The following is a 13,608-nucleotide window of genomic DNA, read 5'->3' on the forward strand; positions in this document are numbered from 1 at the left end:
ATTATTTTCTAACTTCAGTCTTTAATCATTTACCACTAATGCCATAAAACCACAATTTTATTAAAAACGGACCAAAATACATGGCAAAAATCTGGACATTCTGTGAAAAACTACAGTTGAGAGGTATGCTGGCAGCTCAGTACAATGATGCCTGAAACCATCTGTCATGCCCCTTTGAAAACACTAAAAAATATTAACATTTAAGAAGGTGCATTTTTTAAGTTCTTTTAACAGCAATCATATTCCATCTAAGGAACTTTCAGTGAGTACTGAAGCTGTGGAAATAATGAAAGCCACTTTCACTGAAAATCAAACTTTTTTTCAGGGGAGCCAAGACCCCTACAATTCACAAACCACCTGTATTTATGCACACCAACTCCACTGCTATATGACAGTGGGGTTAAAGGGAAACTCGACTAGCACTGAAAGGGACCTTTAGTGAACTTACTTCTTGTCAATGGCCCTCATTGAAAGAGTGCACAAACAAATGAAGGGCTCCTTTTTAACCTCAGCCAGCACAAATTAAATGCTACTTGTTTCATGGAAATAGCTTAATATGTTCAAAGGTTGTTACTACACAAACAACAACTAGGACCGTTATAAAAATAGCTATGTACCCCAAATCCATTTGGATCCCAAGTATCATGGGCGTCTATATGGGAGACATGTTAGTAAGGAGGTAACTAAGGGATTTGTTGGGGGGGGGGTGTTAGGATAACACTTTTCTTATTTACAGTCTCTGTCCATAAGGGACATGGGGGATCAGAATATGGTAAATTTATGACTTCTCAGCCAGCTGTCAAAGTTTCATTTGAATAGGGTCAAGGGTGTTCTCTTTATGTACAAGTGTTGTTCAGATCCCTAGATGTAGTGCTTCTGGTGCTGTTCGTTTTGCACATACGCAACAGATCAGTCATGGCTGGGCCTGAGAAAGCCCTGTAAGCCAGGCAAACATCCCATCTCAGCAGCCTGTAGGAGACTGAATGCAAAGACAGAGCATTCTGGTGATCAGTGTAGGACAGTGCATTCATGTCCTAAGTTCTCCTGGTGAGAAACCTCTGTAAGCATTCCAACTGTTGCAAGTGTCTGGTTAGGTACATGCCACAGGGGGCATTGTACTCAATGATGGGTCTGATGAGGGCCGAGTAGCATAATACTTTAACTTCCTTGGACCTGGGTGACATACCCTTACCTATACGTTGGGATGACATAGAATGGTTTTCTTACCATCTTAGGTCAGATCGCTTACTACTATGTTGACTCTTAGGGGTGTTTTATTGTTGGGGTAATTAACCTGGGTTGAAAGTTTCCCAAAGGGCATTATAATGAATTTTTTGGCATTGAGTTTTAGGCCATGGCTTTGTCACCATTCATTTGCCTGGTTTAAAGCTTCTTATAAGATGTTGGTGTCTTATGGGAATCTATAATAGCTCCCAATTTACAGTCATCTGTGAACTTGCTGAGCCAGAGGCTTTCAATGTTAGCTTTGACTTCCAAGAAGTAGATGACAAACAGAGGAAGGTCCAGCACTGAGCCCCGCAGTACTTTTCTAGTGACTGGTCTCTTGGTGGAGGTGGTCTCACTGATCTTGACTTTTTGGGTCCTGTCTGTGAGCCAACTGGCACTCCAGCAAGTTATGCAGGGATTTATGCCTAGCTCAGAGAACTTGTCAACAATGGCTTATTGGCGTACTGTATCAAATGCTTTGGCCAGGTAAAGATACGCAGTATGCATTGTTTTACCCTTGTCCATTACCTTGGTGACCACCCTCAAAGAAGTCTACCATGTTAAGCATGAACCAACAAAGCCAAATTGGGATGAATTCAATGTCCAATGTCTGTAGGTTGCCATCGTCCTTGTTTATCATTTCCATGATAATTCGTTCCATGGCTTTGCATATTAGGCTTGTCACACTTATGGGTTTGAAGTTCTCTGGGTCGGTGGATGGTCCACCCTTCGGGAGGAGAATGACTGTTGTGGTCCTCCATTCACTTAGAACATAGCCTGATTTGAGGCAGTAAGTTCATAGGTGTATACTAGGCTAACGACCACAAGGGCACTTAAAAGCCTAGCTGTGCAACCCAAATATATGCCACAGATTTTATTTATATTTGATTTTGATTTATAGGGGATGATTTACTGACTATCTCTGTCTATTAGTGACATATGAGCCATACAAGGGGTGAATTTCAGATTACCCATCCATTGGTCTAAGTTGCTCTTAAACAGGGAAAGTCAGAACTCTGCTTCACATGGATGGGGGCATATTCCAGAGAATGGGAATTCTCTGAGAAACATATCTGTCTCACCAATATGTTCTACTTATGTTGCAAGTAGACTTTAGATCTTTTAATCTACAAGTTCTGATGCTGTTTGTTTTGCAGATGCACAAAAGATTCAGCAAAACAGAGTCTGGGGATGTCTTGTATGCCAGGCAAAGATCACCTCTCAGAAGTCTGTATAATACCAAGTAAAGGGACAGGGCTTTGAGGAAATCAGCATAGGACATTGTTTTTATTCCCTGTATCCTTTTTATAAGGAACCTTTGTGGACGTTCCAGTTGCTGCATGTCAGATTCATACCAAAGGAGGCATTAGACTCTATGATGGGCCTGACAAGGGCCAATTACAATGGTATGATGACCTCTCTGGACCTAGATGCCATGCCCTTGATTATAAGTTGAGCAAAATATACGAATTCTCTTCCTACCTTGGACACATGTTGGCTGAAAGCTAGGTTACAATCTACATGAGTTTCCATATCCCTGACTAATGAATAAACTTGTAAGGGTGTTTTATTTATAACATAGTTACCCAGGGTGGCAGACTTCCCAAAAGGTACTATAATGCATTTCTTGGTATTGCGTTTTAAGCCATGGCTTTGGCACCAAGTGATTGTCTGTATTAGATGTTCCTGAAGACCATTCTAATCTTGGGGAGATTTAATGACTACTCCCAGTTTTCAATCATCTGCAAACTTGGTTAGCCAGACATCCAAGAAGTAGTTGACAAAGAACAGTGAGCCCAGCACAGAACTCTGGGGGACTCCACCAGTGACCAGCCTCTTCGCGGAAGTGGTCTCACTGATTCTAACCTCCTATGTCCTATCGGTCAGCCAGCTAGCTATTCAGCATGTTATAAAGGGGTTTATACCTAGTTTTGTAAGTTTGTAGACTATGCCCGAGTGGGGTATTGTATCAAAAGCCTTAGCCAGATCTAGATAGGCAGTATGCACAGTTTTTCCCGCTCATCTACTGCCTTAGTGACCTTTAAGTCCACCAGAATCAGTAAGTATGACCTTCTTTTGGCAAAGCCAGTGTCTGGTGGTCTCCTATGCTCTTGTTGATAATTTCCATGATAATTCTATCCATGGCTTTGGAAATAAGACTAGTCAGACAAATGAGTCTGTAGTTTTCAGGATCTGTAGAAGATCCTTCCTTTTGAAGGGGGAAGACTGTCATAGTCCTCCATTCACATGGCACAAAGTCTGTTTTAAGACTATAGTTAAATAATGACTCACCACCAGTTCAGCACACTGCTGGGTGTTACCTTTAAGGTTTCAGACATAGCCGAATCAGGCATTGTGATTGTCTTTAGCCTGCAAGGCTATCCTGACCTTATATTTAATGGCATATGTCATTATTTTTATATATTACTCATACAACCAGCTTTCAGATTTGCCAACATGATCTTTCTTCCATTGTCTTTCTGCTCGAGCTGCCAAAGTTTGCATTGCACCTTATATAAAGACATGGCAGAACACATAGAATGTTCATGTTGTTTACTGCTGCTTAAATCATAAAGAAAGGCATGCCTCAATCTAGTGTGCATACACTGAAGAATGTTTGCACAATCATACAAGCGTCTGTACACCCTACACGCACTAAGTATAAATTCTCTGTGTTACATGAAACTGCTCAGCTGAACATGTTTGAAATTATTCCACATTTGGTTGTTTTGCTACAAATTACAAGGATGGAATAGTTACTTGCTTAGTTAACGCTGACTATATAACAGTTGTCATCATATTTTTCTTTAAAGATATAGCAAACACAGAAACTTAACAACAAGACAGAAAACATCCAAAATAATATCAAATGCAAAAGCAGGTGTTCCTGCTTCACTGTAATTCACCTTTTGTATGTGCTCCACAAAGACATGTCTTATTACACTACACTGGCCCACCAAGATTTAAACAATTCCTAAATACAGAAATGTTTAGAGTTCAGAAAAATATATGTAAAGAGAAAAATAGGGAAACCTGGGCTACATGTGGTCCTCTGAATAGACATGTACTTAATATTACATAAACAATTATGATCTGCTGATCATAACCAGTTTATGTGTTTGTGAACAAATTCAGCTCTAAAGGTGAATGTTGAAATCCGTTTCAAAAACACATAACAAACTGTGGTTATGACTGGTGTCAGTCAGAATTCTCTGCAATACATAAGAGCTTTACCTGCTGTTTGTGTGGTATCTGGTGGTCTGTTAATGGTGGTGTGTTAAAGCTATTTAAAGGTGTTATACTTTTGATGGACTTGCCTAATGACTATGTTCTGCAGTCCTGAAATGCTACAGCTTTTAAAGTTGTTTGCTGACTGCTAGTGTGGTCAGTTGGTGGTAATTTAGCACAGAGGATTAAGGTTATGTAAGCACTGCAAAAGAGTTTCATTCTGTAGTCTTGGGTTTCATTCTTTCACTTTGTATTTGCATATCTGTCTGATTCTCAACAAAAACAGAAACACCTTAAAAAACACAACAAATTTTAAAACAAATTAACGACTTTTGTTTTTAAAACATTTAACTAGAACTTCACCAGAACAACATCTAGTTAAATATTTTAAGAACAAAAGCATTTAATTTGTATTAACTTTATGTTCTGTTTTAAAATGTGTTGGTGGTGTTTGTAGAGACATTTTGTTTTAGGTTCATAGTTGCTTCTGTATTTGATTGTGAACAAAAACAGACAGTGCTCTGGATTACCCTTGAGAAGGGGTATTTATGATCAGTGTGTTTACCTCATTAACAAATGAAAGAAAATAAATAAACAAATAATGAATAAGTAAATGAATGAATAAATAAATAAATAAAATACTGTATACTGCTATTTGCCCTGTTTGCAAAGCAATCGGACTGCTACCACTTTTAAACCAGTTAGTCAAGTCCTAGTGTAGTTTCCTTTAGACTGTTGTCTATTTAGCAGTAAAATATTCGACAATACGAACCTTGGAAAATGCATAACATATTGAATTATGATAGGGTCACGGATGCCAAGAATGACAGCAAAGCATCCATATCGAGAACATATACTAAAGGATTACGACTGGTGATCAATCACAATTCTTTGTAGTGCATGGAGCTTCATCTGCTCACTGTACTACCAGTCATAGGAAAAAGTCTAGGAGTACAACATCATTTTACAGGCATTCAAAGCCTTTAAAAGTTGGTAAAGCACTTAGCACTGCAGCAGGAAGAAGTGATGTGCCCCTCAGTAGACTAGGGCTTTAAAACTGTTTAGCACTTTGTTCTGCCCTGCTTTTTTTATTAGTGTAGTAGAGCAAAGTTCTAACAGCTTTTAAAAACTGTTTTAACTTCTACTGCTGTTTTTTGCTGGCCAGTTCTGTCTATTACTAGTCCCTAGTGCGAGACCTGCTTAAGTATGTTTAATAAGCTTTTATTAAGTACCCCCAAGTGCTGTTAAAATTCAGTCTTGTGCTAGGGGCTGCTTAACAAGTTTATCATTTCCCTAAATCAGAGAGAAATTACAGTGCTCCATGCACTACAAGATTGTTATGCACTTTCCTGATGTCCAGATACTCCATGAACTACAAGGTGGTTAGGCACTTTCCTGATTTCACAGAAGCGTGCCCCATCTATTACAACCTAATATAAAGACTTACAACAAGAAAATAATCTCTCTATTAATGCCTCTAGCACAAATGCTGTGCCTTCATAGTGCATAACAAGGTTCTCTTTATGCCAGTTTCCGAGTATAACCAATGCACTCCATGTATTACAAAATAATGAAAAATAATTCATCGTACCAAGGAGTAAAAGCTTAACATCTCTAGGACTAGGTTGTGCCTTCATAGAGCTGTTAATATCAAAATCAAATTTTCTACAATAATCACAGGAAAGCTGCAAAGTATCTTCTGGTGGTATATCAGGAACTGTATTATTTATTTATTTTTCATGCTGGTAAATCACACACCTTCAGATAAGCTGCTCAGTCAGGGATGATATTTGGAAACTAGAACAGGTGGTAACCCAAGTTTACAGTCTCGCAGTTTTAAAACAACGCAAACAAGGTGAAGGTAAAAACCCTGATGTTTTCTTTCCTTATGAAATATTTGCAAAGTATTAATATTGTGTTAATCTTATTCTTGTTTGTACAGTGAGCCTTCTGTGTTGCCAAATAACATAAATAACTTAAATTACAATGCACCACATAAAACAATGGTTTCAAAGTAGAGATTCAAATGAAATGTGTATCTCAAAATTGCACCACTTTTCACAAAAAAAACCTCCCATATCACTACAGGGAAAACAAATTGTTGATTTCCAATGATTTCACAATGATCACATCATGCTCTAATAACCTTTACCTCAGGTGCTATTGCTACATGAATTAATATGTACTCAGATGCAGGACTTGTGTTACCTGCCACTATTTGTTGGTACCTACTGGTTGTTGTTTCAATCAAGCAGGATGCAAATGAATATTCAAACTTACAAATGAAAAAAATTAATCCTGAGGACTTCCAGTAAGGATGTGAGACCGACAGTAACTACTTCATTAGCTCTTGTAAATGTCAACAGTCAATACACCATGAAAAGCACTTAATATAAGATGCATTTTGCTTTAATATTTGCCAGAAACAGCACACTTCTGACTAGATTGACTGCTTAAGCTGATCCCTAGGCATAGAGTGGAGAAAAAGAGAAATATGTCATTGCCCAACCTGCCATGCTGACAACCTTGCCCCCCCCCCCAACATGGAGATGCTTGTAATGAGCATAACTAAATTGCTTAAACTTAATTCAAAGCTAGCAAAGTTCATTGTTCAGAGAGTTCTGGAAGGTATGAGGAAATGGAAACTAATGTATTTATACTTATAACCATGCAGTGGACTGGTCCAGCGTCCCTTTTCAACTATGGCCCGGGCACAGTAGCATTTATAAATGTTTTTAAAGTTTAATACAAGCATTTGAACTGAAAGACATCAGAACAGCATCACTGAATTACAGCAGTTAGTGAAAGAAACAGACATCAGCACTCAGACATACAATATTACAGAGTAGAACTTAACAATTACAGAGTTATAATGTGATCAAGCAGACCTGTAAACTGTCCCTATTTTGGAGGGGTCTACCTATTTTCAGGCCTGATTAGAGGGATAAAAAAGGGAAATATAGCATTGCTCAACCTGCCATGATAAGACCCTTGACCCGATTTCATGAATGACATGAAATTTGCTCTAAAGGTGAATCTTGATATCCATGCTGAGAACACATAACCGTCTGGGTTATGATAAGAGAAACTCAATCATAATTCTTTGTACAGAGCTTTACATACTCCCATGCACTACAAAAGTTAGAGGAAAAGGTAGTGTAGTAGCGGTAAGTGTTTACAGAGGGTTGCCACCCAAGAAGAACACTGTGAAGCCAGTAAACAGCTCATTCAGACTTTGGAAAGGTCCAAATTAAACATTTAAGTTGGTTTAATGGCTTCCCAATGCTCTTCTGCTGTATCCAATGAGCACTGCTAAGCATGAACCTAGTGCTTAACAGTGCTAAGGTGGTACCCACAAAGACTGTAGGTCATATTCAATAAAGCCTACACTAAGTGCACCCTGTTCTGAGTGACGGGAGAACACAGACATAACCGCACACCTTCTTCCTCCTAATTTTAGTTTTCCTACTGATATTCTTGAAGCTTTAAGCAATGACAGGAATTCATAAAGATTACCACAAGGTGTAGACTACATGTACACTTAGTGTAATCTTTCTGAGTGACTAGAAGGCACAAAAAATGTGATAATAATTTTATTGAATACAAATTGTGTACACAGTGTAAGCTTTATTGAATCTGGCCCTGTGTTTCCATCAAATGGAGCATTCAATGCACTACAACTTTATTCAGCATTCTGGAGTGCCTTCTGTGTGGAGTCTGCATGTCCTCCCCACAGTCGAGTGACGTTCGTGAATGGGTGTGCCTTCTTTGATGGTTGGGAGTCGGGCTGGCACCTCGGCACCGTAAAAATCCACTGCCAATCATTAGCGGACCAGAGTTCCGCTGTGGCAACCCCTAACTGGGAAAGGCCGAAAGACATTAGTTTTAGTGTTTCAGACCCACACTTTTCTTTCTACATCCAGAGAATTTTACATCCTCAGGATTGCACACTTTTCTCTTTACCTACAACACTAATTTCAATGAATTCCTTTAGTACTTGATATTCATTGTAGCATCTCATGTTTCAGGCTCACATTTCATACATTTTATTTGTTAACCATGTAGTTTTCACCTCATCTAGATTCATGATTCTTCCCAAGCATCCTCAGTCCCTGCACCTTCTTATTTGCTGTGCCCGAGCTCCTGCTCTTTTTGATTTGCTGTGCTCCTGATTTCCTACTCCTCCTGATGTGTTGTGCTCCTCAGTTGCTGCTCTTTTTGATATGTTGTGCTCACAATTTCCTACTCCTCCTGATGTGCTGTGGTCCAGTTCCTGCTCCTTCAGATTTGCTGTGCTCCTGATTTCCTACTCCTCCTGATGTGCTGTGCTCCAGTTCCTGCTCTTTCAGATTTGCTGTGCTCACGATTTCCTACTCCTCCTGATGTGCTGTGCTCCAGTTCCTGCTCTTTCAGATTTGCTGTGCTCACGATTTCCTACTCCTCCTGATGTGCTGTGCTCCAGTTCCTGCTCTTTCAGATTTGCTGTGCTCACTATTTCCTACTCCTCCTGATGTGCTGTGCTCCAGTTCCTGCTCCTTCAGATTTGCTGTGCTCCTGATTTCCTACTCCTCCTTATGTGTTGTGCTCCTCAGTTGCTGCTCTTTTTGATATGTTGTGCTCACGATTTCCTACTCCTCCTGATGTCTTGTGCTCTTCAGTTGCTGCTATTTCTGATCTGCTGTGCTCTGGATTTCTTACTCCTCCTGATGTGTTGTGCTCCTCAGTTGCTGCTCTTTTTGAAATGTTGTGCTCCCGATTTCCTACTCCTCCTGATGTGCTGTGCTCCTCAGTTACCGCTATTTCTGATGTTTGCTTCTAAACTCCTGCTCCTTCAGATTTGCCGTGCTCCTGAGTTCTTACTCCTCCTGATGTACTATGCTTTTCAGCTACTGTTCTTGTTAATGTGCTATGCCCCTCATTTTCTGCTCCTTCTAATCTACTTTTCTCCTCAGCTCCTACGTCCTTTGACGTGCTGTGCTACTTACCTCCTGATTCTTCTGATATATTGTGCTCCTCAGCTTTTGCTGCTTCAGACATGATGTGATTCTTATTTTGTGCTTCTTCTGATATGCTGTGCTTCTCAGTTCCTACTCCTTCTAATGTTCTATGCTCTGCAGCTCCTTTACCGTATGATAAGATAATCTTCTCATTGCCCACGCCTTATGATCTGTTGTGTTCCTCATCCCCTGTTTCTTCTGATATGCTATACTCATCATCTCTTGCTGCTTGTAATGTGTACATCCTCCTCTATAATCTTTATAACTAACAATCTCCCTATAAATCCTTTGCCATCCATTTACTTTTCTGCTTCTGGCATGCATAGTTTTCTCAAACATTTCAGGATCATGCACCTATGTGCCTACATTCATTCCTTCACTCAGACTGCCATCATAAGTCTTTACACTCTTCAAACTCAGATATGCTTCCATTCATCTATCTGTTCCTTTTTGGTAGCCAGGTGAGTTAGGCAAGCTATCTTTTTTCAAGGATGTTCTAGGAACTGTGATCTGATTAAGTGACCTGCTCAGAGTTAGTATCTCTGTGATGAGACCCGCATTTGTAAAATGAAGACCGTTCAGCGTTTACTACTTCAGCCTTTCCCTTCTCTTCAGTCCATAGCTCCCCACAGGTGTATAACACATCATGCTGTCTTCTTCTACCTGTCCCACATTCTGAAGACAGCCTCTGTCAAATATGAGAAGGCTGGACTGCTGCACTGCAAATAGATGGTAGAATGATAAAATAATGGTCTTTTACCATATCACGATAGAAATGATCTTCCCTTTCAAGACCTCTCAGTGTCTCACTTGTTGTCTCTCAGTCTCTCTTTTGTTATGGTAAAGTGTCATTTCCAAGATCATCGCAATATGACACACTGTTCCTCTCTGGCTGGATAAATATCCTTTGTGTATGACATAATGGTCTCTTGGCATTGCATGACAACAATCTCGCTAGATCTGAGATTTGCATTACCTATGCAACTACCTGCACTCATCCTGGCAGATATAAACTGCCGTGTGCTGCCAAAAAGTCACACAAAGTTAGCAAACTTGCAAACACAGTACTAGCTACAAAATTGCAGAAGATGCACTATTGACTAGTTGTGGCTAGAAAACCTGGAAATGAGTTTCATACAAATCTTAGGATTGACAAGGGACCAAAGGAAAAAAAATATGTTCAAATTAACTATAAATTATGTATGTTTATATTTACACTTAAATGTAGTTTTTAAAGTTTCCAGGCATACATAAATGTTGGTTTAAATGCATTGCCTTGCCAGTGTGCCAAGCCTGAGCCAGACTGAATTAGAATACTGCTGAGTTGTAGCCTAGGTTACAGGATAATAGTATAGCTACAGCACACAGGTTGCAGAGCAGTTACAGGTACACTGGCACATGACAAGGCACACATGTGTAGTGGATATAGCAGCTGGACTTTGATTAGACAAAACAAAAAAAGCAAATTATTTTAATTATTTTATTTGTACTTGTAAACCAGGGTAGAGTACTGATCTCCACAGACCTCACTCAGGCAACAGAGGTGGAGGGAATCAAACCCTGGACCACAGGACCACAAATGATACAATGGCTGTGTTGGTAATACAAGTCAGAAAATACTCAGGAGAACGTACACAACAAGATATTAGCAAATAAATTCAATGCAAATTCTAGCGCCCACACAGATATATGCCAAATACAATTGCACGGTTTATTTACTCCTGGCACACAAGACCTACCAGCATTGACTCCTGAGAATAGTCTTCCTAGTAAGATCATTTCAAAGGATTTTGCTGTACGACTGAAGCCAACCATCAGAGCACCAATAATCACAAAGAAGTTATTCACCAGCAAGGACTTCTTTCTGCAAGAACACATAAACAGTAGTTGGTAGAAGCATGTAGAGTTGAGTTGCATAAAGAGATGGCTTTACATCTGTTAAATTTTTAGAGTATGGAAATAAACTTAAGGCAAGAAAAACACAGTGGAAGCCGTAGTAACTTTGAATCAACGGCAGAGCACGGATTTATTGAATAGTTAGCGCTTTCGGTAGGGAAGTTTTCCCCACCTTCCTCAGACTAAAACGTTAAACAAACACTTCTCAATCATTTAAATACTAAAACTAAACAATTAATTAACATCAATTAACCAATCAAGCCAATATTAAAAAATTCCCTTAAAATATTTAAAGACATTTTATAAAAACTCTTCCTTATATTCTTTGTATAGATGAATTAAATGTATCATGTTTAAAATGTATAATATTTTGAGTTAAAATGTATTATATTTTATGTTATGTATAATATACATTAGACAGCAGCAACTAATTGGACCAAGACTTTTCTTAGATCTTATAACAAGCAGTGTACTAACATTTAAAAATTTAAAAACCTTTAGTTGTATTTTATGCATGGCTAGGCAAGTGCATGAAAGATCATTTATCCTGCATTTTATCATACAGCTTCAAACCCAACTAAAAAGACACATGCATACACATCTATTTCATGAAAGGTCATCCGTTTATGGAAATAAACTTGTATTACCAACAAGCTGCTGAGGTGTCCTTCAGAGTCACTACATTTTTATGACTGACAATTGTTCCAGAGTTGCTGTAAGCCTGAAAAAGGAAAAATATAACTTTCTCTGGTTTGTTGTTTGTGTAGTAGTTTGATCCATAAATTACTAACTCCAGCTTGCTTCCAGTCGATGCCTATTACATCATATGGTACTCTGTGGAAAATCAATGGGTTACTTTACTGCATTTGCTAAAGCCAAAAACACAGCCTCCATGGGTCCTAACAACATTCCAGAATTCTTCTTAAATAGCTTAAAACAAAATCTATCAGGACCACTAGAACCCTCTTTAACCACAGCTTCCAGATGTGCTTTGTCTCAGGAAAGGAGGACTACAACAGTCATCACTCTGTACAAGGGGGGCCCATCAACTCTCCTAAGGAACTACAGACCCATAAGTCTGACCAGTCTTATCTGCAAGGCCATGTAGAGACTTTTCATGGACCTGATCAATAATGACATAGGAAATCTCCAAACACTGGATCAGACTCAATATGGCTTTGTCAAAGGAAGGTCTTGCCTGCTCAATCCAGTAAACTTCTTCAAGAAAGTCACCAGGGCTGTAGATGAGGGTAAAACAGTACACACAGCTTATCTAGACCTGGCCAAAGCTTTCGACACAATCCACAAACTCCGGGATTATGGATAAACTTACTGAGTTAGGCATAAGCCCTTACAATGTCAGATGGATAGCAAACTAGTTCACTGACGGGGCGTATGTTGCTCAGATAGATGAATCCACTTCCGATAAGAAACCCGTTATTAGTGGTGTCTCACAGGGCTCAGTGTTGGAACCCTACTGTTTGGTATATACTTCTCTGAAGTGAAGGCCAATGTTGGAGGCCTCTAGCTCACCAAATTCACCGATGACTGTAAGCTGGGAGCAATCAGTGAATCCACAAATGATGTTGGCATCCTACAAGAAGACCTAAAAATGACAAATGATGTTGGCATCCTACAAGAAGACCTAAAAATGACAAATGACTGGTGCCAAAAACATGGGCCGAGACTAAATGCTAAAAAATGCGTAATTATACCCTTCAGTAATTCAAATATCCCAACAAATTATAATATTGATAGCACACCCCTAAAAGTAGACCCAGTAGTGAGGGACCTAGTAACACAGATAAATATTAACCTAAACTTTGAACACTGGGTACAGCAGTGAGAAAATGTGTGGCTCAATTTATAAGTAAAGGGATGGCATCAAAATCAAAGGAAGTCAGAATGCCATTGTTCTTGACCCTCATCAGGCCCATAATCAAGTTCAATGCTCCTTTCAGCATGTACCTAATCAGGCACTTACACCAATCAAGAGAGGCCCCAGAGGTTTCTCATTAAAGAAATACAAAGAGTAAGACACATGTCTTATGTAGGCCAATAAAGGCCCTATCCCTTTACTCCATCTCATATTGTTTAATGAGAAGTCACTTATGCCTGACCTACAAGATATTCTCTGATCCAGCCCTGATGAAAATGTTACACATTTGCGAGAAAAATTATACGAAGGTTACTGGTTCCACGGACCTGAACATTATTTGTGAGTCTAACAGAACCTGACAGAGAGACAGATTTGTATCTC

The 13,608-nt window shown here is 39.3% G+C and overlaps 1 protein-coding gene across 1 annotated transcript in view; it reads right to left on the bottom strand.

The window, feature by feature from the left end:
• SLC2A11 (solute carrier family 2 member 11) overlaps window positions 1-13,608 on the bottom strand; it is a 466,200-nt gene that overhangs the window by 272,527 nt on the left and 180,065 nt on the right. Inside the window, exon 4 of the mRNA XM_044068682.1 lies at window positions 11,192-11,316. Within this exon, the coding sequence (XP_043924617.1) occupies window positions 11,192-11,316 (125 nt within the window). The remainder of the gene's footprint in view (window positions 1-11,191; window positions 11,317-13,608) is intronic.

This window comes from Protopterus annectens, chromosome 4.part0 (genome assembly GCF_019279795.1).
Source record: "Protopterus annectens isolate FY-2018-M chromosome 4.part0, PAN1.0, whole genome shotgun sequence".
Classification (NCBI taxonomy): Eukaryota; Metazoa; Chordata; order Ceratodontiformes; family Protopteridae; genus Protopterus; species Protopterus annectens.